The sequence below is a fragment of the Pyrus communis genome, chromosome 11, assembly GCF_041283825.1.
Source record: "Pyrus communis isolate YQ-2024b chromosome 11, ASM4128382v1, whole genome shotgun sequence".
In the NCBI taxonomy this organism is placed as follows: domain Eukaryota; kingdom Viridiplantae; phylum Streptophyta; class Magnoliopsida; order Rosales; family Rosaceae; genus Pyrus; species Pyrus communis.
Window position 1 is genome coordinate 27,385,518 of NC_142575.1, and position 24,882 is coordinate 27,410,399.

Consider the following 24,882-nt stretch of genomic DNA (forward strand, 5'->3'; position numbering starts at 1 on the left):
GGATAAAAGTTGTAACTGAGTAACCTTCCGCATTATGACAAATTCAGAGATCAAATTTTATGTATTTTTTGTTTAAGGACTCAAACTCCAATTAAGCCAAAATTGAAGACCAATGCTCCAATTATCTCTTCCTCTTGCAAACTTCCAACTACTTAACAAACAACACAAAAGGAGGCACGCTTGTCACATGGATCATATCTTCTCATTTCACTCTGCTTCCAACGTCCCATTTAGAGGAGGACAATTGACATTAGAACGCTGTCAGAAAAGATAATAAATATTTCAATTCTTTATAGTTTGATGAAATCTGGCAAACTTAGAAAGTAGGTAGTGTCTCGTACTACAAATATATTAATGTAGACCTGGACTGCCAACTAAATTTGTACCCCTACTAATTCAAACCTCAAATCCAAAAGACGTGACTATGCTTCGAGAAAGTCCGTTCAAACAAATATTGTCCACCATATAGGTAGGTACGATTTTTATGTTACCGACACGGCTACGATGGACTAACGATTATTTTAAAATCCCTGTTGGCTGGCCGGCCGGCCGCACGTACTTGCATTCTACGGCATAATGACGCTTATTATGTTAGCATCTGTCGTGCATGGATGGTATCACAGTCCTTGATTGATGCTAGCATAATATGGTATCAGAGAAGTAGGCATAATTTGAAAGAAGCATCGTTGACAAGGCAACCTGGAAACTGAAACAAAATGAACACACAACGTAGCTGTACTTCTTATATTATATGCAATCTAATTTCCCACAACAAATATCACACACAAATTATCATGTAACGCCTTCAACATTTTCATCTCACAGATACACAAAAGCTATTTACCCTATACTTAACAAATTCGATTCAAATTATGGCAGGAAATCTCATGGTGTTTGCTAAGGTCATAAGAAATCATACAACTCCACAAAGCAGATGGTTTTGCCCTGAGGTCAGAGGCATTCTGTAACACGATCCATGTCATCAGCCGTTTCTTGTATGAAGATTTCAGTTGGTTCAAGGCAACATCGCAATGTGTCGTGCCCGAGTTGTGCCCTTTCGTTATCTCCAAATCCAAAGAGTTGTCCGCGGTTAGTGAGAACAACAGTATGGTACAGCCCAGTGCTAATCTGAGAAACATGATGAGCTCTTAAGCTATCGAGGATTCGAGGGCTCAAGATCTTATCAGATAATCCCCTGTCGGGAAATCCAAGGCTACCAAAGCTCATCCAACCACAACCATATACTGAACCATTGTCGCAGAGGAAAAAGGTCTTCCGCTTTCTAGCACACACCTACAGAGTACAGTAACTGTTATAGCACACCTATGGATTAAAACGAGAAGTTCCACATGAAAAGGGAAAAAAACAGGAGAAAGATGCACAGATTTGTATGCGAGTTTCACAACGCCAAAGTTGTAGTGTTGGAGCATTGCATCTACTCTTAACAATTGAGGGCAACATAGAACAATGGACTTAAAAAATCATAATTTATTAGAAATGATAAGATGAATGAAAAATCCAAACCTGCACAGCGAGGTGGCTTTTGAGCTTGGTCAAGAGTTCTGGGGTGGTCTTGTCAATCTCATCCCCATGGCCTAATGCACCGCAGTAGCCTTTACCCCAAGTATGTACCTGCCATTTCCATGGTTTTTGACAGAAGTCAAATACATGCCAAGCACAACAATAAAATATTGAAATTTTGTCACCGGTTAGGAGACTAACAAATCCATTGGAATCAAGTGCCACGGCATGCTCATCGCCTGCAGAGACTCGAACCACATGAATACCCTGTCTTTTAAATTTTTGGATTGCACGTGGCTGAAACTCATCATGCTGCTCACCGTGGCCAAGACAGAAGTTAGAACCTGACCCAAAAGAGTACACTAGTCCATTGTCAGTTACAGCTAAGACGTAATTCGGACCAGCAGCAATCTGAACAATGGAACCAATGCCCTCGGGCATTTCAATCATTTTGGGAGTTGGGCTATCTATGGTGTCTCCATGACCAAGTTGACCATGTGTATTGGCCCCACATGTATAAACACGACCTTGTCTTGTAAGAAACACGGTAAAATTAAGCCCTGTAGCAACCTGAAACAAGTTCCAGCTATTTAATGTCCAACTACAAGTTGTAGAAATAGGCAAGGAAAAAAGAATTGGAGTGAAACAAGTTCCAACATATAACTCATGAAGATATAGTGATACACATCGACATCAGAGAAGATAAAGAGTAGAGTAATTATCACCTAAGAATGGAATAAAGCATAAGATCCATTTACAACAATGGAGAACGAGAACTTGGGCCATTCATATCTATAGTTAATAGTTTTTCTCGATGAAAAAGAGGAATGTATAATTGGAAGTGGTCCGAATCAGACCTCTAAGACTGAGCACATCATCAATCAAAGTATTTAGCTTCAAATTCCAGAAGCCTTCAAAAGGCTTCCTAGTTTTTGTTTTCTTGAGCAAAGAGTTATATTTCTATGGTAAAGAAGGGTGATGTTTATTTTACCTACAAGTAGAAGAATCCAATAACTAGACACATCATTTAAAAGTAATTCCATAATCCAGAAATCATAGTGCAGGGGTTACAAATTAAAGGAAAACAGAAGAACAGAAATTGTAGTTCAACAACTATATAGTCTTTGAACAGGGATATTCATCCATAATACTACACAATGATTCGGTGATTCGTTTCCCAAAAATCCAACAATTCCTATTGTTGACACAATGAAGGGAAAAATTCTCCACAAAAATCTCCATTAGCTTTACCCAGAAGATTGTATAATATCCACTGATTCTGACACTTTTTTTATCTATTTGAAAAAAATTCATTGTCATTTATAATACAACAATGAGGATATAAGTTTACCTGCTTGCAAGGAAGTCCTTTCAATGCCTCAACAAGCCTAGGCCTAAAAATTGGCCGGTTTGTATCTTTATGCCCACAACAAAATGATGAATTATCCCCACATGTGCAAACCTGTATCAGTAACCAAAAAGCGTCATTACATGACTAGAAGGACGGTCATGCATAATATCTAAAACGCTTTGCAATGCATATTCAGCTTCTATGAGAGTGACAATTGCCAAGACACGAGCACAAATTTAATGCATCAAGGCAACTCTTAGAAGACTAATGTGAGAGTGACCTACTAACTTTTGAGTATATAAGATATGGGAAGTATAAATGGTACATAGGTGCAGAAAGCTGTGTGTGTGTGTGTAGATAGCCAGATATATCGATGGTGGAAATCAGACCAAATTCTAAACCAGGTTTCATGATGGGATCACAGAGGCTTGCTAAACCTCGACAATAACTTATAAGTGCCTATCACTGCCAAAAAATCAACAACCCATGGGTGTCATAACTTGCAAAAAAAATCAAAGGAACATTGACAAAGTCGGTGGCAGAATTTAAATTATGAGTGGAAATATTGAGCACAAAATGATGGAGAAGTATTTCTTATGTATTCACATCAAAGATACAAAAGAAAACTATTTGTTCATCTCAGAATAAGGTATACCATGTTGAGGTAAAAGCACGTACTAACCTCTCCAGATTGCATAACAAAAGCAGCATGGTTGTGGGAGGCTGAGACTTGGACCACGTGCGCTGGAGATGGAAAATTAATCCGGGTAAATGTTACACATTGCTTAGTCTCAGAGCCATGCCCAAGAACACCACACAAGCTGGCACCACATGAGTACAATGATGAATTGCTGATTAGCAATGTGTGATACCGTCCAGTTGTAATTTGCATCTGTTGATAAAAAAAATCTTAATTAACCATAACTTTTAGCCAGCAGCTATCAAGGACCAGAAAATTGTACAACAAACTTAACACAGCATAAAACAACAAAAAAAAGTTATCAATATACCAATAGGTCGATCTAGCAAGCAAACCTCTAGAAGACATTATATTAAACTCTTTGTTCTATTAGCAGATAATCTAAATAATGTCATTTTCTGCGAGTCTTCCAAACGGTTAAGTAATGGAAAGCAATCCTATATATTACAGTATCAAGTTACTTTAAAATCTATATCTCATTTCTCATTTTCCTTTCAACCAGAAAGTACTTAAAAATAGTTTCTACTGCTATGCAAATAAGATTGCAAAAATTGACAAAAAAACCAAAAAAAAAAAAAAAAAAAAAAAAAAAAGTCAAAAACTACTGGCAAAAGTTTATTAGGCAAAAGAATTTAATACCACACAATTCAGGTTGGTTTTGTACTTACACCTTAAATATAGATACCAACTAATCTCAATGCAAGAATTTCAAGAATCTAAATAAATAAAGGATTAAATTTCTAACAACAAAAATCACTTCATGTAAAATGGGTAGTTTATGATTGACTAAATTAGAAAACTCCCAAAATATATTATCACACACATTGGTGTTCTTTCCCACAACCAGTACTCCAAATTGCTGATAAAGTTCATTCATGAATCATAAGAAACTGCAAACAATAATGAAATAGTACATTGCCTGCTGAGGTCTCAACCATGTCAGATGATTGCTCCACCGATTGCAAGAACCTCAAAACCCGCTTCCATTTCCCACCACACCGATTAAATAGCTCACTCTGAGCATCCCCTTCCATTTTAGCATATACAGAATGGGACACGCATAGCTGATATGCCGCAAAATCCACCAATGACCGAAACTTGTGAGGGTATAAGCACTGACTCCCTCCAAATGTCCTAGAAGTTAACTCTAAACGTAGTAGATCAATGGCATTAAGCCTTCCCGAGCTCAAGATTTCTAAAACCAAATGTGACGGCAAGTCCTCCATTGACACCGGCCTATACCCCATCGCCATTATGAATCCTTCAAATCCACCAGCAACAAGAAAATACCAAATAAAATTGTATAACTATAGTCTTATATATATCCAATTAAAAGGAATTGAGCTTCACTATGATGATTGATGAGTGTCAAAGTTTTAGGCGAAATCGGAGGCAATTAAAGCAACAGATGAAGAACAAATCAGAAGGGAGGAAAATGCAGCAAATGTAGTACAACAAGGGGTAACTATCAGATGAAAATTTCAAAAGATTTTGATACAGTGATTGGAAATAAATAATCAGACGGGCCAAATATCACAGCCCTTTTCCTGCAATTATCGAAAACTCGACGAATAAGGCCTTTACCTGCAAATTGTCGAGCAAAAACCGATCAAAGAACAGTAATTAACCTTTCACAGCAGCAAAAAAAAGTGAAATTTTAAACCCAATTGAATCAAATGAAGATTCTAACTACAAAGCAGCAGTGAAAATTTACCAACAACAGAAAGTGGAAATTTGGAGGCTTTTGGGCGGCGATCTCTGACTTGTTCGTACGAATAATTGAGAAATTCAATCTCTGAGCTAAAAGTTGGGGCTTCCACTTTCCAATTGGAGAAGAAACGACAGAAAAAAAACACAAAATAAAAGCCCTAATTTCCAAATTATTTAAAGGGAAAGTAAAAAATTAATTTGAATATTTAATTTGGGTTTTTTGGGGCAGAGAATAAAAGAATGGAAGCTTCAGCAAAAGCAGTAGCAGAGAAAGTAGGGGATGATGGAACGAAGGAGAAACTGGCACAGCTGGCTGGCTGTGATTGGACTGCTGGTGGTGTCTGCTGACTCTGATGTCGCGGATTTGCTTCCACGTGGAAGGGCTAGATGCTTCCTACTTGTAAGCTTCCAAATCACCAAGTTGGAGGGAGTTGTACTGGGAGTCATATGGCACTTGTCTAACCTTGCCTTTATGAAATAACACATAGATCGATATTATCATGTAGTGTTATTAATTTTAGTTATAATATAATTAACGTATCGTTATCTTGTTTTATTTGTTTTTAAAAGAGCCGAGTAATATGAGTTAATTATAGTAATAATCCCTAAACTAATACCATAATTTTACAATAATTCCTCCATTCAAATATGTTGTTACTATATTTTGTCACGTGCTATACTTTAGTTCTTCGTCACCTCCTTCAATTTTTCCATTGGTCAATTCATGTATTTCATCTTGCATTGATCTAACCACCCATGAATTGGGTATTTATGAAAGTTCAAGGAGGAAATTGGAGTTTAAGGGTAAACTCAACGAAATAGAACCATCCTTAAGTTTGTAATAGTCACTACTCATTAGTCATTACTTTACTGCTGTAGCATCCAATCATTCAAAGTATACACATTGATCTGAAAACACGGTCTCCTAACAAATTCAATAATTCATTTCATCGGATTGAATAAATCATAAGAGAATAACGGAATTAAACAAAGTGCAGAAGGTCAATAGAGGAAGGGACAAAAGGGTTCCAATATTACATTTGTGCCAGGCCCACCAAGGTAGGAGTGGACGAGTCATGGAAAACAATACACAAAAACAAGATATAAATTTAATTTGTTTGGAAGCAAGCAAATGTGGAAGCCTTAACGAATAAGTAATTCTCTTTTCTAATTTTCTTTGAAGCTCATGGCGCCACCCAAGTCAAAAGGAAAAGAAAAAGTCTAACCGAAAAACGACCAGAAAAGGGCTGTACAACAGCATTGAGCTTTTAGCTTAGCATGCAAGTAATCCAATCTTGGTCATTCGGCCACTGATTGCACTGTATGTAGCACCGGATCCCTGGCATTTTCAAAACCAGGGAATAAGCTTGTGCCGACTAAGGAATTCAGAAATCAGATACATAATTCAGCGGTTTTGTAACAAAACATTATAGACTTTACTTACCGAGACTGTTCAGGTGGATCATGAGAGTCGAGATTGGGTGCCAATCTAAATTTTAAAATCCGTTGAAGGCTACTAACTGGTTTTACTTGCTTGCTTGGAGATTGATTTGGATCCATTATGCATTTGCCTGCAAAAGGGTTTGCTTCTGATGGCCCCGTTTCTTCATGAACCGCAGCGCTAGCATCTACAATAGGGCTCGCTTTAGTACAAAATAAGGTGCTACTGATGCAAGCGGATACAAGTAAATAAAAGAAACAATAAAACTTGGTAGGTGGCTTCATTTTTCCTGATTGATTGATTGAAAATGATCTTTGATAATTTATGTACATCATAATGAGAAACTTAAAAGAATAGATTATGAATGGCTTTTGGCTGTCATAACCACCTTCTGCAACAATATGACCATTTTTTCTTTTCAAGGAAAATTCTGCGACTCCATGAAAATACAGTGAGGCGAGAGGGGGTATCCAGTAACAGATTCTGGATTAACAACAGTTTCCAATGGTATGTCTATAGATATCTAAACCGAATCTGGGTCTTGTTGAGAGTTCATCTCAGTCAGGGTTTGCCCCTATTTGTACTCAACCCAACTAAAGGTGATCGTGAGGCACTTCAAGTTAGGGTAGCGCTGCGTAATGCGTACCTTCCATCGGCGAAGGGAAGTGGTATAACCTGAGTTTTCTATAATCTATCCAAAAATCAAGATCACCTTTCAATATCTATTCGAGTTCCTCACTCTTATCAAAGCATGTACGGATTTAAGAAACATGCAAGTCAACAGTGAATACTAAAAAACCTTCAATGGAAATAATCACAACTCACAAGACGAAATTCATTGCCTATGATGTGCCCCTCTTGATGCCAATGAACTTTAACCAGTACTTTCACATTACACACAAACTGGTGCCTACAAATTTGTTGAAATGGAATCAAGTCTTTAGGGAAGCAAACTTCACAACAGATGCTATTACCGCATTTGAGCATAATTGTACTAATTTATATGTTTGAGATGGGTATGGGCTTTACTATATAAATACAGTAAAACAGTGACTCACTTTGGCTATCAATATCGATGGGAACTCAAAGCTGAGAAGGTCAAGTTCTCTACCGTCGACTCGTATTTGTGCTTCTTGATCGCAGCGGAGTTGATCGACGCCATTGATTTCATTGCTACTAGTCTTAAGAAGAAGAAGAAAGGTAAGAAGTAGCTTCGCATTGCGATTTGTGCGTGATGATTTGACCGTACGTATAGATTATCTCTCAGTTGATTTTGATTTTAGTAGTTTGATCAAATCTGTGTCATTTTGCTATTTTAGTCTGCGTGTTATAGTTTTACATTGCTAATCGATGAGACGGTGCTGAAATTTGTTGAAAGTAGTCTTGTATTTTCTTTCATCAACTTTCCTGCATTTTCTCGGAAGCCAAACAAGTCTTTAGACTCTCTTTGTTTGCTTTATTTCCCTAGTTTGATCAGTAGCACAGGTTAATTAGTTAAATAATCGTTGTACGTAATCAATTCCTTATATCACTAAGTTGAATCTGATCTTATCGTTGTTTCAATCTTTATGTTAGATTGGTGAAATGCATTGAGAGATTTTCTTTTTTTTTCTTTCTTAATTTTCTCAACGTTTTCCCAAGAAACTAACAGGGGCTCATAATTGGCTAGTTGGCTTGAACAAAGGGGTGGTTCCTCAATGTCCAATGAGCGAAGGTGCAACCACACCTCCTTGCGCCCACGTAGCTTCACCTCCTGTTACAAATGGATGGACGTTTTTGGCTATTGGGAACTTACAAAATTTTAAGGGCATGCAACTAAGAGAAAGTTTGAATCTTTTGGCTATTAGGGCACTTATCAAATTTTAAAGGCAGGCTTACGCTGAATCTTATCATGTGTTTTACTTAGGATAAATTATGACGTGTATGATTCTAGGATCTAAGGAGGATCATCTTTGTATCGATGTTGGCAAAAATACGGTATTGTGAGGTATGATGTCCTAAAATTCTAAAACCGCTAAACGTCCACCGCTCGCCGTAAAATAACCATTAAACTTGCTGAACAAGCCAACCAGCCAATTATGAGCTCCTATTTGTTTCTCGAGAAAACGCTGAGAAAATTGAGAAAGAAAAGAAAAGACAATCTCTCAATGCATTTCACCAATCTAACAGAATGATTGAAACAACGATAAGATCAGATTCAACTTAGTGATATAAGAAATTGATAACATACAACGATTATTTAACTAATTAACCCGTGCTACTGATCAAACTAGGAAAAGGAAGCAAACAAAGAGAGTCCTAAAGACCTGTTTGGCTTCCAAGAAAATGCAGGAAAATTTGATGAAAGAAAAGACATTACTCTACTTTCAACAAATTTCAGCACCGTCTCATTTATCAGCAATGTAAAACTATAAAACACAGACTAAAATAGCAAAACGACACATATTTGATCAGATTACCAAAACCGAAATCAACTGAGAGATAATCCATACGTACGGTCAAATCATCACACACAAAACGCAACGCATAGCTACTTCTTACCTTTCTTCTTCTTCTTCTTAAGACCAGCAGCAATGAAATCAATGGCGTCTATCAGCTCTGAAGCGATCAAGAAGCACAGATACGAGTCGAAGATGGAAAACTTGACCTTTTCAGCTCCGAGTTCCCACCAATATTGATAGCCAAACCACTCAACCTCATTCTCAGGCCAAACCACGTCCATCTCCTTACCAAGCACCACATTCGTCAACCTTTCGAGGTTATAACGGCCGAGATCCAGGTCGTCACTCTTCATCCCCTTCACTGCTAGCTCGTTAAGGTCAACGATGTTCTTGATCTCGATCTGGTTGTGAGCTTTGAGCCTCCGCAAGACGGCGGCCATGTCGCGGCCAACGACAAAAACCCTAGGGTCTTGGAAGGAGATAAGGGAGCGCAGCGTGACGTTATCGTAGTTCCAGGTGAAATGGAGGTGGTAGATGAGGGTGTGGGACCCGATGTTGAGGGTGAGGAGTTGGTACAAATATTCCTCGAGTCCCGAGCTACCGGTGTACTTGTCCTTCGCCTTGAAACCGACGAGGACGACGCCGTTTTTGGTGTTAAGGGACTTTAGAACTTGCTTCAGACACTCTGTGATGACGGAGGGGTCATAAGTGACGACAATCAGGATGCAGTGGGAGTCCACGTAGACAGTGAAGGCGTGGGTGCGTTCGAGCTCGACGGTGACCTGCAAAACCATTGCGGCGGTGGTGGTTCTCTCTCTTTGTTCTCTCACTCACTCAATTTTCAGTTGCAGAGAAAATAGAAAATGAGGTGGCAGTGATCAGTGGTCAGTGGGGCTTTGTATAGTAAAGCCCATAGGACCAGAAAGAGTCACAATTTTACTATGTTTATATAGTAAAGCCCATACCCATCTCAAACATATAAATTAGTACAACTATGCTCAAATGCGGTAATAGCATATGTTGTGAAGTTTGTTTTCCTAAAAACTTGATTCCATTTAACCAGTACTTTCACTTTGCAATCCTTATAAGTTATACGATCTCCCCTTCTCATTAGAAAAAAATCTATGTGTTTTTGACGATCCGCTCTTGTAGGTGATCACATGTTCTTTTCTCTTCTTAAGAAGGTGTTGGCTAAGAAGAGATCGTATGCCATTACAAAATCCAAGATGGCTTCCCCATCCTCGTTTCTCTCCCCAAAACCATGACCACCATGAAAACCTCCATAGTTGCATGTCTCCTTGCCCACAAGTCCATTTAAATCTCCTCCTATAATTACCTTCTCCGTCTGAGCGATTCCTTGCACCAAGTCTCCAAGGTCTTCCCAAAATTTCTCCTTCAAACTCGTATCCAACCTTACTTGAGGTGCGTACGCACTAATCACATTGATGAGTTCTTGTCCTATTATAATCTTGATTGCCATAATTCTATCTCCTACCCTCTTAACATCTACAACATCTTGTGTCAAGGTCTTGTCCACGATGATGCCAACACCATTTCTCGTTCTATTTGTGCAGGAATACCAAAGTTTAAAACCTGAGTTTTCGAGATCTTTGCCCTTAAGACCAACCCACTTAGTTTCTTGTAGGCACATAATATTTATCATTCTCCTCAACATAACTTCCACTACTTCCATAGATTTTCCCGTTAAGGTTCCTATATTCCATGTTCCTAAACGCATTCTACTCTCTTGAACTCTACCTTCCTGTCCTAGCATCTTCACCCTCCCCCGTCTAATAAAGTCAAAGTACTTTTGCATGTCTGTGTAAAGCTGATAAGGGCAGATGCTTCCAAACAAATTTGAGAGGAGTTGTTCAAAAAGAAGTTTCTATGGCCCCCTTGCTCATTTAACACTGCATCCGGGCGCCGATGGAGATACAACGACCCTTGCTCACTTATCACTGTGCTCGGGCCACACGGCACGCCACTTACGGGTGACGACCTAGCTTTAGCACAATTTCATTCAGGATTCATTATCATAATGATTCGACGTAAAATAGGAGTATCGGCTATTCAACACCTGATACACTCCCCCTCCTCCTTTATCCGGACTTGGGACCAGCAATGTAAGATAAGCTTACACAGACGGAGTTTCAATTGGAGAACAATAGAATAAAAAAAAAGTAGAGAATGAACAAAGAATGGGGAAGCCCTCAATTTACTAACAGAACTAGAGGACCGTAATTTAAAGGGATCAAACCAATCTTAATAAAAAAAATGGGTAAAATACAAAAAACTACTTCAACTATTGATGTCACGACACTATTATACTTCATCTTTTAAAATTGACAACGTCATACCTTATTTTTAGAATTTGGTTCAATGTTATACTTTCCATTAATTGACTATTTATTTTTCAGTTAAATGCTGACATGGCTTGATTCGAAACCCATTTTCTATTAAAAAAATTATTTAATATTTTTTAAAATAATAAAGAAAAGTAAAAAAAAAATTAAAAAAAATCCCTCTGTTCGTCCGTCCCCCCCCCCCTCTCTCTCCCCATTTTCATCTTCTTCCCTTCTTAATCTTCAACCAAAAAACAAAAAAAAAAAATTTTGAAAACCCATCAACCCCCTACGGAAGAAGAAGAAGAAGAAGAAGGAAAAGGAGAAGGAGGAAGAAGAAGAAGAGGAAAAAAAGGAGAAGGAAGAAGGAAAAAATAAAAAATAAAAATTTTGAACCCACCCCACCACTTGCCCCACGGAAGAAGAAGGAAAAGGAGGAGGAAGAAGAAGAAGAGGAAGAAAAAAAAAATTTGAAAACCATCAACCGCCCCTGTGGAAGAAGAAGGAGAAGTAGAAGGAGAAGGAGGAAGAAGAAGAGGAGGAAGAAAAAAAAAAAAAAATTTGAAAACCCATCAACCCCCCCTGCGCAAGAAGAAGGAGGAGAAGGAGAAGGAGAAGGAAGAAGAAGAAGAAGAGGAAAAAAAGGAGGAAGGAAAAAAAAATATATATATATATATATATATTTTTTGAAGCCACGTCAGCATTTAACTAAAAAATAAACGGCCAAGTAACGGAAGGTATATTATTAGACCAAATTCTAAATATTAGGTATGACATTGTCAATTTTAAAAAATAAGGTATGAAAGTGTCGTGACATCAATAGTTGAGGTAGATTTTTGTACTTTACCTTAAAAAAAGATATGGTCCAGTACATGCATATAAGACAGTTTTCCAGACAGAGTTTCCTACAGGTGTATTCTGAGTGAGATAGAAGCGTAATTTACCTTCTTGTTTGAATATAAGGCACGTTCCAACCGTTTCTTGATATTCTCCTATCTGTAGGAAAACAAGAATTAGCGAAAAGAAATCATGTCAGCCCACAACTTCAACCTCCATGCCTTTCCAGTGATGCAGAATTTGCCTTAGTTCTTTCAAGTATAACATACAATTACTAATAAAAATGAATGAAACGGCTCAAGAGGCTCAAAAGAGAAAATCAAAGCAGGAGTTACAGCAAGTACTGAATAATAAAGAAAACTACCATCCAACTGCCATGAATGTCTAAACTCAAAGTATGACATAAACATCTGCACAGTATCACTAGTTATAAACAATACAAGGTGCCAGGACAGCACCAAACACTCAGCAAGATAAACAGTAGAAAAATCGGAGTTAAAACATTTAATTGCCACTAAAGCATTCGTTGCCAATGTTTTAAAGAGTGAGGGCGATGCCAAGGCATTTCATGTGCTGCGTAAAACAACATGAACTAATTTCATAGGCTCAATGCTCCAAAAAAATCCAAAAAATACCAAGGTAAAACAATATGAAAAAGGTGCAAAGCAAGCACAATCCAATCTACGAGTCTCCATGGTAGTTTTTACACGCATACATTAATGTCTACATAAAAGACTCTGCTAACTAAATGTCATCTAAAAGCCTAAACCACAGCCAGGTAATTAATTTTGTCAAATTCTTCTACAAAACACACAAACAGTTCCCAGATAGCATCAAACCTTCAGCATGATATCAGTGCAAAGTTTGGAGTTAAAACATTTCCATTGCCACGGAAGACATACAATGTCACATAAAACCGTCATAACTTAAGACCAAGTTCAAATGCTGCATAAAACAACATGAACTAATTTCACATCCTCAACATTCCTACCAAGTCCGGGAATGGGTAAGGTTAAAAAAATATAAAAAAAAAAAAGGAAAATGTGCATTGACTGCATAGAAACATGATGTCGGTTTTATAAACGAACAAAGCTGAGAGAGAGAGAGAGAGAGAGAAAGAGCGGAAAACAGCATAGAATCATTGACTGGAGAACAAAACCATTGAATTTCATACAGAATTTCATTTTTTCAGGCTGTTAAAACTCACCAACTTGAGCTTGTCACCTATACTCAATACTGGATGCTCCGTGTTCAGACCCTGCAAATCAACACAATTCAATTTTCAACATTAAAATGGCATCACACAAAAAAGAGTTTCAAATGCTGAAAATTGCAGGGGAAAATGTTAAAAATAACGAGAAATTGAGAAAGTTTAAACGTACGGAAAAAGAATAGGGTGCGTTTGGCAGAATTTCAAACTGCGAGGAAACGGAATCAAGATCGAGCAATACATATTCTTCTTCTTCAACAGTATTTGCCTCCATAGCCTATGTCTATAATACACACACACACATACAAACAAATAGCAATTAATTCAGGAATCATGATACAAAATCTGAGAAATTGAAGTAAAAATTGCTGAAGTAGCCCTAGAAAGAGATAGAGAGAGGGGGGATAGTTTTGACCGTGAACCAGTGGGGTAAGAGTTGAAGAAGCTTTGAGAGGTCGAGAAGTAGCAATAGCAGCAGTCAGTGTGGTGAGTGTAGAAGAAGAGGAAGTGATACGCGGCGTTTAGAGATGCAAGAAGTTTGTTAGCCCAAAGCTTGATGGGCCAGTTGAGAAAGGGCTAGGGGGGGTTCTATATACACCCACCCATTGGATTAGAGACCTCAACACCCAGAGACAAAATTTGTCGAGCTTCAAATGATGATTGTATTAAATCCATGCAAGTCTCAAATTTCACAAGATAAAATGAAAGGTGGCGTATCCTATACTTGTAATAATTTTTTTTTATATACACTGTAGTGATCGCTTGCGTCCCAAATACATGTAAATTTTTTTGTTCAAGGTCTGAATTAAATGGAAATTAAGAAAACGCGAAGCCAGGAATTATTGGGGGGAAGGGCGAAATTTAAAAAGGTAAGGGGCACCAATTTGTTTCATTACGAGATCTTCATTTTAATTTTGAGAAACCAAACAAAGACGCCAACTTGTTTCATTACGAGGAAGTGCTAGCATCCTGCAACTAACAAAGAACTCACATTCCTCTAAACAACACAAATCAAATACCTAGCTAACCAATTATATCTCCAATTCAAGATGCTGTAAAGCATTTTGTGCCTGGCAAACGAAGTACTTACGTTGCTAAAGCTACGCAAATCGTAAGCAAGAAATTTACTTTTCATGGCAAACAATCGTATGAAGGGCAGAACCATGAATTTATAGTCGTTTGCATATGAACATCGAAACCGGAAACTCCAAAGTGATTAGCTGAGAGAGTTGTTTTTCATTACAAAGAACAAAAAAGGAGCTATGAAAGTTGTTGACAGATGGGTTCCATTTCCAAAAATCACATATTAGGGATTTAAATAACTAAAATTTGAAAACTTAGAGATTACCTCAAAATTGACGGTTGCCGGTGGTGATTGGACGGTGGCTGATGACGGCGTCGAGTGTGGAGGGCGACAGAACGTGACTGACAGCGGTGGCCTACTGTGCTGGGAGTAGGGAGCCTGAACCGTTCGTTGGTCACTGCTACTTGCTTCCAATTCCAATGGTCTCTGCCTTTTCGTCCCCGCCCTTAAGTGTTTTTTTTTTTTTTGGGGGTGAAAAAACGATATTATCTATATGAGATTAAGGTTGGGTTCGGTTCTCAGCAGTTCGGTTTTTTCCCAAAACTGAAATCGAATCGAAATTTCAGTTCGATTCGGTTCGGTTCAATTTTTTTCGGTTTTTTCTCGGTTTCGTTTTTCCGGTTCAATTTCAGTTTAGTTTCGGTTTTTTTTTTTTTTTTTTTCCTACTCCAAAAAATAAAAATTTTGGAAATATGAAAGTTCACATTCAAAGTCACTTCAGAGTCATCCACATAAAAACCTACAAGTATGAAATCAATTTTACACATCTACATTTGATAGAAAAGGAAAGATATGATATTTGAGAAGTGGTACTACTATTATAACCTTAGACCATATTCAACAACAAAACCATTATGTGAATCCAAAGCTGCTCCACGGTCCACAAACTTCGGGAAATAACACTGCAACAAAGAATAAGGCAACAGATTGACATATGCCAACGTTACTGACAAAGTTTAAGTCTTCCAACTAGAATCACCAATCAAGTCTTCCAATTTCCAAAGTCCAAACTTAAATAAACATCAAAGTTTAAGTAGATGAGTTTATTTTTTCACGGGAGCTATTTGATGATCTCATTGAGTTTGAGCTTGAACTCAAGGATGCACTTGACTTCATCTAATTAAGATACAAAATATATAATAAGCAAAGGTAGGATGCACATGCAAAAGCTACGAATGCACATAATAAACTGAACTGAAAAAACAACTTTACAATATTGAGTATATATGAACTTTGGAAAAGATATCAGCATCAAAATATAAGGATTACAGATAGCAGATAACAGATCAAAGACTACGGATACAAAACATATATATATTGTCATGAAACCATTAGCTACCGTAATGACGCCATATGGTCCTCACAATATTATAAGAACATATTTATAATTAAGTTTTCTGATGCCATTAACATGAATTATAAAACAATATGTGGCCATGATGCCATCAACGGACGACTAACCACCAAAGAATAAAAATTAAAAGAGGATGTGAGGCTTTGAGATACACGATATTAGCAGTCTGGCACCTGGCGGGATTTTTCTTTCTTATTAACAGAAATATCAGATCATAACTTGATCAGAGACAAATAGTGCATTTCTTAGACACTAAAAAGAGAATATACAGACCGATGAAAAATAATTGAAGAATTGCATAGATAAAGCAAACATGTTTCCTCAGATAATATATCATCAGGCATCAACAAACCGAGGCACAAAGACATGCACATAGCAGAACAAGCAAGCATCACTGATCAACTGAAGCTAAGACAAAGAAAACGAAAGTAACTATTGTTCTAAAGACAAAAGATACAGAAAATAGTTCACATGTAGGAATATTTCAGTTTCTCATCCTGCATATCAAATAATGAGTTGATCCTTTTTTATCCCTTTCAACCTTCTCCCATGTATGAGAATAATTCAATGATGCAACACTTTCCCCAACAGCCCCAATTTCCCCACATTGAGAGACACTCCCCAACAACCCTAATTTCCCCAACAGCCCTAATTTCTCCACATCGACAACAAACATTCCCCAGCATACCCAAGACAAATTGCAGTGCAGAACCAAAAATTCTCACAAATTAATCAAACCTCAAATAATAGTTTAATAGTGTTGTTCAGAAATGAAATTACCCAACCAAATCCAGCATACCCAAAACAAATTGCAAAATCCATGAAATCGAAAAGCTACATGTCAGAACCAATGAAATTGAAAAAAATAAAAAATTAAAAACTGCAAAACGCATCACGAGGGTGACTGTGTGAGAGACTAACCTTGCAAAGGAGGAAATTTATGGGTCGAGACTCGAAACGGCAAGAGGAAGTCGTGGGTCGTGCGCGGGTCACGGGTCACGGGGGTGAGAGATTGAGAGTGAGACGACGTCGTGTCGACGAGATGTGTGAGACAGGTCGAAGGTCGCAAGTCGTTGGGAAGGAAGAAGACGAAGTGGAAGAACGGCGAAGCTGGGAATGAGATAGTCTAGAGTGAGAGTACAGAGGAGAGGGATAAGGGAAAGGGAAGGGAATGGATCGATCGATCGATTTGTTTAAGGTTTCAGACTGAAGAGAGTGACTGAACGACGCCGTTCAAGGAAAAAAACAAATCATTAATTTATAATTAAATATAAAACGACATTGTTTTGCCTATACTTTGGTTCGGTTAGGTCCGATTTTACACTTTTTGTTCGGTTTTTCCAACCCACCCCTATACGAGATGGAGTAGATTTAGCCTCACAATGGGCTAATAATAGTATGATTTGAATTCACCTTTGACAAGAATCGAACCTAAGACCTCTTACAAATGAAGAAGAATACTACTACACCGTAGTATTAAGTAACTGGACCTGGATATTTTTTAATAAAAAGAAATCCTGCAACAACAACGTAGGCTGCATAACTTCACTTTCTTCGTCAAGCCCAGAAACAGAGGGGCGATTCCTCAATTTTCGGCGAGCAGAGGTGCGACTGCACCTCCTTGCACCCACGTAGCTTCACCTCTTGTTACAAATGGATGGATGTTTTTGGCTATTGGGAACTTACCAAATTTTAAGGGCATGCAACTAAGAGAGAAAGTTTGATTCTTTTGGCTATTGGGGCACTTACCAAATTTTAAAGGCAGGCATGCGCTGAATCTTATCATTTGTTATACTTAGGATAAATTATGAAGTGTATGATTCTAGGATCTAAGAAGGATCCTCCTTGTATCAATGTTGGTAAAAATGAGGTATTGTGATTGGCAACGTATGATATCATAAAATTCTAAAACCGCTAAATCTTTACCAACTTGAATGTAAATTAGGTGAAATGACTCGATTTTAGAAATTTTAGAAGATAAAATGAGACAAATTCAGTTTCAAAGATAAAGTGAGATTAAACGATAATTTTAGACCATCTCCAATGGTTGGGCTAAAAGTCAAATTTTTTAGCTTGAAAAATTTAGCTTTTAGCCCAAAAACAGCTTTTCTACTCCAACCGTTCTATCCTAAAATTTTAGCCCGGGATTATTAAAAAATGAACTTAGGCTATTTTTTTGTTAAATTAAATTTAAAAAAAATATATATGTAGACTATCGTAAATTAATTTTATGAACATTTTAATCCAAAAAAATTTAAATTCCGATAAATATTGGGTAGAGTCCATCTCGATTTCTGGGCTAATTTTCGGGGGGAATTTGGCATTGGTTTAGCATTTAGCATTTAACTCAAAATTTTTCCTTGGGTTGGAGTGGGTTTGGAGGGAAATTTTGAGAGGTAATTTGGTTTTTAGCCCACCATTGAAGTTGGTCTTAGGAGGTAAAGATTAATAAATATGGCTGAATTAAAAATGATGAAAAACCCAATCGGGAATTCGAAGCTTCATGGCTCATCCATGGTCCAAAGATTGGACAGCCCATAAAGGCCCATTATTTTGTCTTTCAAAGATAAATCCGATTGAATTCGACCTTCGGCGCGTATCCATGTACCCCCAATCTCGGATAACAATATTCATTGCAACGACCAATTTCAAGAATCGTGTAACAAGTCACACGCCTTGGCGCGTATCCATGCACAGACAACACTCGTCTGGCTACAAATTCAGTGCCACCAGTGGCGCTAACCAAAAATACGTGCCGAGCACGGTGACATCAAGTCCTTGGCTCACTGTAATCTCTACTTTCCTTCAAATCCGAACTCGATGGATTCTCTTTTTAACGATTTCAGAGATTCTTAAATCATCTATGTTCGTCAGAAATTATTTTAAATATTTTTATTTAAAATTAGATACAAATAATATTTAATAAAAAACTAATTATACGATATACGATAAACGAACACAATATACAAATCATCACTAAAATGATCTGAAGAGAATATTGTTTGCTTTCTTTTGTTAGTTAGTTTTTTTTTTCTACATAAAGACGACTTTAAAAATCTTAAGACTTAATATTAGTAGAAAGAATAAAGCCCCGTGCTTTGTCAAAATAATTGGAGAGGATCTTAAACGACTTTTGGGGGCGAGTTTTGGGGGCTCTTTCGTCAGTTAGTTTTTTTTTTTTCTACATAAAGACTTGACTTGATTTGTGAAGACCATTTATATTGTTTTTTATTTATAATCTATATAAAATGTTGAGTTGGAAATTGAAAAAACTATATTTCATTCAATTAATCTTGAACCTCAGTAAATATAATTGAATCCTTAAATTGAGGAAGGGATGAGATTCCATAAAAATAGCAATAAATTAATGAATATTATTAAGTGCATTTTTTTTTACATAAAAATAGATTTAAAAGAATTTATAAAATACTTAAATTAAGAATATATCTGAAATATAAAGTTTAACTAAAAGTAAAAACATTAATCAAAAATTAAAAAATAACAAATATTTAATTAAAAAAATCTAAAATAAGGCATATAATTCTAATTACGAAAGCACATCCCTATCTCCCCTCCTAGCTTCCCTCTCCTTCCTTTCTTCACTTTGTTTTTCCTTTTGCTCCTTCTGCTCCACTGCCCATTTTTCTCTCTGCGTTTTCTTCACCGTTTTTCCTTCCCCCATCCACGTTTCTTTCCCTTCTCTTCCACCATGTGGGCACTGCTCTCTCCTCCCTCCCTTAACGTTTTGTGCGCTGCTTTGGGCGTTGGGCCTCCATCCCAGATCCGTTTGGTGCCCTTATCAAGGTTTTCTCTTTAATTTGGGTCCGATTCGGGGTTTTGTTTTTGGTTTTGGGGCTGTTGGCGGGTCGGAGACACTTCTGCCATTCTTTCCTGGTGCTAAGGTTCTCAAATCGAAAAAATTTAGCTTTTAGCCTAACCATTGGAGATGGTGTTGGGGGTCGAATATTGTTTCTATTATATTTTAAAACATTTGTTCGTGAAATATTGTACCTGTTATATTTTTTAATATTGTTTCTATCATGTTTTGAATATTTTTGAAGTCTGCCATCGACTATAAAACATTTGGCTTGTCAATGTGTCCTAGTTGGATGCCATTTGTTTGTGAAATATTTTACCTGTTATATTTTTGAATATCGCACCAAATCGTGCGCCTCTCTCTATACTTTCTGGTAAACACCTCTCTTTCAATTGTTTTAATCAGCTTCAAGAAAGGGCGCTGCTTCTTCTCCTCTCCTCTCCTCTCCTCTCCTCTCTCCCATCTTCAGACCTCTCCCACCACCTCCAAAATCCACTTCAAACCCCCAACCTTCAACCCGAAAACCCGAAAGAATTCCAAAAAACCCAACTATCAAGCGACATCGGCAAGGCCCGCTTGTCAAAAAGCATCACATCTATGTAGGTGCTCACATTCCCGAAGGTGGCTAGATAGATAGATAGATATTTGGAGCGTTAGTAAGCCTATACAACTTTGTCTTCGTATTAGAGAGCACGAACCCATTTGGTTTGGTTATTCTTGAGTCGACCACCACGAAAATAAAATTTTCTCCAGAAGTATGCAAAATTTAGAGTGACGTGGGCACCCTTTGGATACTCTGAAACAATACGAGTACAATTCCTAAATAAGAACCAACCAATCTTTAAACATTCCACATAAACTCAAACTTCAGTGGAAATAAAATAACCTATTATTTCAGGCTAGATGTATGAAGCTTATATACGGCAGAGAAATATATGGATCAATTTGGCTATTTTGGATGGGGTGGCCATCACGGTGCAGTGGGTTTCGCAAAGTATTTACTTCTGTGAAACTCCGAAACAAGCTGGATTCCTAGTCCTTGGATGGAACCGCAAAGTGTTGTGGTCGTGTTGAGACAACACTAGGAAAATATGATCAGGGGTTGAATCCTCTCAAGGTAGGATCAGTTGCCAATTTGTGAGTATACCAAATGCAATAGTTTTTCTTCCTAATTAATCTTTTTATTTATTTTATAAAACAAACTATGTATCTGTTGGTATATAAGAATAGGCAACTTTGTATTTTGCACCGGGGTCGTTCATCAACTCGGAACTGTACTTAATGAAGTATTCTCCTTCTACATTCGGCCTACAATTGTTGACACTAACGCATGAGGACTTCTAAAGGGTAATTTTTTATTAACTTATAATTCTTTTCTTTATTTTTTTTTAAAGAAAGGAAAAAAAATTTACTTTAATTTTTTTTAATGCAGGATATAGATTAGGTAGAGAGACCGGGATGGACCTCTGGTATTCCAGCTTTATAGATTAGTTTGTTGTGTACCCTTTGTATTAGGTGGAGAACTATAATTATGTTTAAGTTCATTGGATTACAAATAAGGAACGTATGTTCTTTTACGATTGTTTAAATTTCATACCACGACTAGGCTAGTAGTTGGTTAAGTTGAGAATTATAATTATGTTTAAGTTCATTAGATTATAACTGAGGCGTGCATGTTATTTAATGGTTGTTAAAATTTCACACGGATTAGGCTAGTAGTTGATTAAGTTGAGAACGCACACATGTTATTTTATGTTTATTAAAGTTTCACACCGACTAGGCTAGTAGTATGTTTATTAAAGTTTCAAAGTTTCACACCGACTAGGCTAGTAGTATGTTTATTAAAGTTTCACACTGACTGGGCTAGTAGTTGGTTAGGTAGAGAACTATAGTCGTATAAGTTACAACTGAGGCCACATTGATGGTGAATCCCAGTATGACACGAAGATGATTAGTACATTTTACCTTATACAACACTTTGAATGTACCTATTATATTTTATTCGGATGTTTTTTGAATAATTGAGCGCCCAAATTTCAAATTAAAAACTGAAAAATAAATGAAAAAGTTCAGACCGTTAATGGACAAAAAAATGTTCATAAAAGGGGTTTATTAATTTCCTAGCAAATGCATTTAGCGTATAACACGCTTCCTGTGGATTTGGACTTATGCTTAAGAAATAATTATATGATAGGGTTCTTAATAACACTGCTGGTTTGTACTAATTGCATGCACTTATCGTTTAATTATCACCTAAGCTTCATACGTCCAGCTTGAAAGAGTGCTTAGTAAGCACTACTACTTGTTGCCTAAGGAAATTGACACACCAAGACAAATATATTAATAAAACATAAACTAGTGAAGGTGAGAAAACAATAGAAGGGCTGTGGCATATGTTATAAATTATCTGATTTAATAGGTTACTTTTTATTTCCATTGAATTTTGAGTTTATATGGAATGTTTAAAGATTGATGGGTTTTTATTTAGGAATTGTGCTCATATTGTTTCAGTCTATCCGGAAGATTCTCATAGAATGTTAAATTTAGTGGTTGATTCAAGAACCACCAATCCATATGGATATGTGATTTCCAATACGGAGAATAAACTGTTTACCATTCGCACCGTTTCAAATATTTATCTGGTCACTTCCGATGACATGGGCTGCGACATGGATATGATGCTATACCCGAAAGATCATGTCACTTTTGCCTGTCTGTTTGGGATTAGCATCACCGTGCAGTGGGTGTGCCAAACCATTTACATGCGTCGAACTACGAAACCTGATGGATTCCTAGTCCTTGGATGGAACCCAAGAAGCGCGGAGCCACTGACGAACAAGGTTTAGACATCACAAAAAGGATATGATCAGGGGCTTAATTCTGTCAAAGCAGGATCGGCTGCTGATTGGTGAGTACTAAATGCATTTGTTTCTCTCTATAATTAATCTTAAAAAAAAAAAAAATTAAAAAAAAAAAAAAAAAAAAAAAGGAAAAATCTAGACTAATTTGTACTTATACAAAATTGTTTATGTTTCTCTTGGCATATATATCAATGAAGGATGGATGACTTCGAATTGTCAATTGGGGTCGATCATCAGCTTGGAATCGTGCTTAATAAAGTATTCACATTCTGCATTCCACCTGCAATTGCAGCCCAGCCGCGGGAGGACTTCTTAAGGGTAATTTTTTTTTTTTTAACTTATAATTCTTTTTTTTTTAAAGGAAAAAAAAATTTACTTTAAATTCTTTTAATGCAGGATTTATCCTAGGTAAAGAAACTAGGATGAATTATACCTTTTGTTAAAAAGTTTACACCTACGCTAGTAGTTGGTTGAGCTGATATTTGTTTCAACAAACTTCAGCACCGTCTCATCGATCAATAATGTAAAACTATAAAATGCAAACTAAAATAGCAAAACAACACAGATTTGATCAGACTACTAAAACCGAAATCAACTGAGAGATAATCCATACGTATGGTCAAATCATCATGCACAAATCGCAATGCGGATCTACTTCTTACCTTTCTTTTTCTTCTTCACACCAGCAGCAGTGAAATGATATCAATGGCGTCGATCAGCTCCGAAGCGATCAAGAAGCACAGATATGAGTCGACTGTGGAGAATTTGACCTTCTCAGCCCCGAGTTCCCACCGATATTGATAGCCAAACCACTCGACCTCCTTCTCAGGCCAAACCACATCCATCTCCTTCCCGAGCACAACCTTAGTCAGCCGCCCGAGATCAAGGTCGTCTCTCTTCATCCTCTTGACCGCTAGCTTGTTGAGGTCAACGGTGTTCCTGATCTCGATTTGGTTGTGAGCTTTGAGCCTCCGTGAGACGGCGGCCAACTACGAAAACCCTAGGGTCTTGGAAGAAGGAGATGAGGGAGCGCGACGTGACCTTGTTGTGGTTCTAGGTGAAATGGAGGTGGTAGATGAGGGTGTGGGGCCCAATGTTGAGGGTGAGAAGTTGGTACGGATATTCCTTGAGTCCCGAGCTACCGATGTACTCGTCCTCCCCCTTGAAATCGGCGAGGACGACGCCACTTTTGGTGTTGGGGGACTTGAGGACTTACTCCAGCCACTTTGTGATGACGGAGGGGTCGTAGGTGACGACGGTCAGGATACGGTGGAAGTCCACGCGAACAGTGAAGGCGTGGGTGCGTTCGAGCTCAACGGTGACTTGCAAAACCTTTGCGGCAGTGGTGGTTCTCTCTCTCCTCTCTTTCTCTCTCTCTGTGTTCTCTTACTCAGTTTTCAAGTCCATAGGCCAGAGTGAGTCACAATTTTACTATGTTAACTTTTACTTTTACCCGTGTTATTGTGAAATTCCTTTTTTTTTATTTATTATTTATTTTTTATTTTAGGAAGAAGGAGATTAATTTAAGAAGAAGCCTCAGTAACACTCAAGGTCTCGAGAGTCATACAAAAGAGCGTTTTTTGCTTGGGCAAGAACATACCCATCCCAAACATATAAATTAGTACAATTATGCTCAAGGACTATAATAGCATCTACTATGAAGTTTGCTTCTCTAAAGACTTGATTCCATTTCACCAAATCCACGGTACCGCATATTTTCCCGAAGCTGCATCAATAACAATCTTCGAGTCGCCTTCCACCACAATTTTCCCCTGATTTAACGTTGATTGGCCAAGAGCAAAGCATCCCGAAGAGCTTGAGCTTCAGCCGATGTTCATAAATGTCAAAGCTAGAATAACAACTTAGAGGATAGTGCAATTTCAAAGTTGGAATAACAACTATGAGGATAGTGCTATCCACACTTATTTTACCTCTCACGTATCAATTTACGATCGTTGAATCGAATAAATTAAAGAAAATTAATAGATAAAAATTAAAAAGAGAGTGAAAGGTAAAAAGAGGTATGTGAGTTATACTACGCTTCAAAATATACAAAAGATGGTCAGCTATTTTTCCATGACATTAACTTGAAAATCACCAAAATTCAAAGTAAAATCACTTTCCTTAACACCTAAATTCCCTCTTTAAATCCCGTCACATTGAAAATTTCTTAGCATGTCAAAGTACCCATTTCTCTATATCCCCTCTTAACA

The 24,882-nt window shown here is 37.4% G+C and overlaps 2 protein-coding genes, 1 long non-coding RNA gene and 1 pseudogene across 8 annotated transcripts; 1 reads left to right on the forward strand and 3 right to left on the reverse strand.

The window, feature by feature from the left end:
* Positions 1-717: 717 nt before the first annotated feature.
* Positions 718-5,695, reverse strand: LOC137742114 (Regulator of chromosome condensation (RCC1) family protein). 3 transcript variants are annotated; one of them, XM_068481868.2, is made up of 7 exons: positions 5,287-5,695; positions 4,487-5,156; positions 3,555-3,764; positions 2,873-2,983; positions 1,723-2,091; positions 1,525-1,632; positions 718-1,293 (listed from the first exon to the last, which is right to left on the reverse strand). In XM_068481868.2, exons 2-7 carry the CDS (start codon positions 4,823-4,825, stop codon positions 952-954), a joined length of 1,479 nt encoding a protein of 492 aa, XP_068337969.2. In that variant the 5' UTR covers positions 4,826-5,156; positions 5,287-5,695; the 3' UTR covers positions 718-951. The 3 variants fall into 3 exon arrangements, with proteins under 3 accessions (XP_068337969.2, XP_088535509.1, XP_068337970.2); XM_088679383.1 differs by having other exon boundaries at positions 5,336-5,584; XM_068481869.2 differs by having other exon boundaries at positions 4,487-4,833; positions 5,157-5,584.
* A 593-nt stretch (positions 5,696-6,288) lies between these two features.
* LOC137742834 (Transcription factor TFIIIC, tau55-related protein) lies at positions 6,289-17,166 on the reverse strand. 4 transcript variants are annotated; one of them, XM_088679384.1, is made up of 7 exons: positions 16,913-17,166; positions 14,902-15,539; positions 13,726-13,836; positions 13,551-13,601; positions 12,451-12,502; positions 6,727-6,910; positions 6,289-6,621 (listed from the first exon to the last, which is right to left on the reverse strand). In XM_088679384.1, the coding sequence occupies exons 3-7, from the start codon at positions 13,825-13,827 to the stop codon at positions 6,582-6,584; spliced, it is 429 nt and encodes a 142-aa protein (XP_088535510.1). In that variant the 5' UTR covers positions 13,828-13,836; positions 14,902-15,539; positions 16,913-17,166; the 3' UTR covers positions 6,289-6,581. The 4 variants fall into 4 exon arrangements, with proteins under 4 accessions (XP_088535510.1, XP_088535511.1, XP_088535512.1 ...); XM_088679385.1 differs by lacking the exon at positions 16,913-17,166 and having other exon boundaries at positions 14,902-15,686; XM_088679386.1 differs by lacking the exons at positions 14,902-15,539; positions 16,913-17,166 and adding an exon at positions 13,969-14,122.
* Positions 17,167-20,244: 3,078 nt separating this feature from the next.
* Positions 20,245-21,389, forward strand: LOC148693206 (uncharacterized). Its single transcript, XR_015953107.1, has 2 exons — positions 20,245-21,155; positions 21,241-21,389. It is a non-coding gene; the product is annotated as an uncharacterized LOC148693206 (long non-coding RNA).
* Positions 21,390-23,218: 1,829 nt separating this feature from the next.
* Positions 23,219-24,860, reverse strand: LOC148693207 (uncharacterized; annotated as a pseudogene).
* Positions 24,861-24,882: the final 22 nt, after the last annotated feature.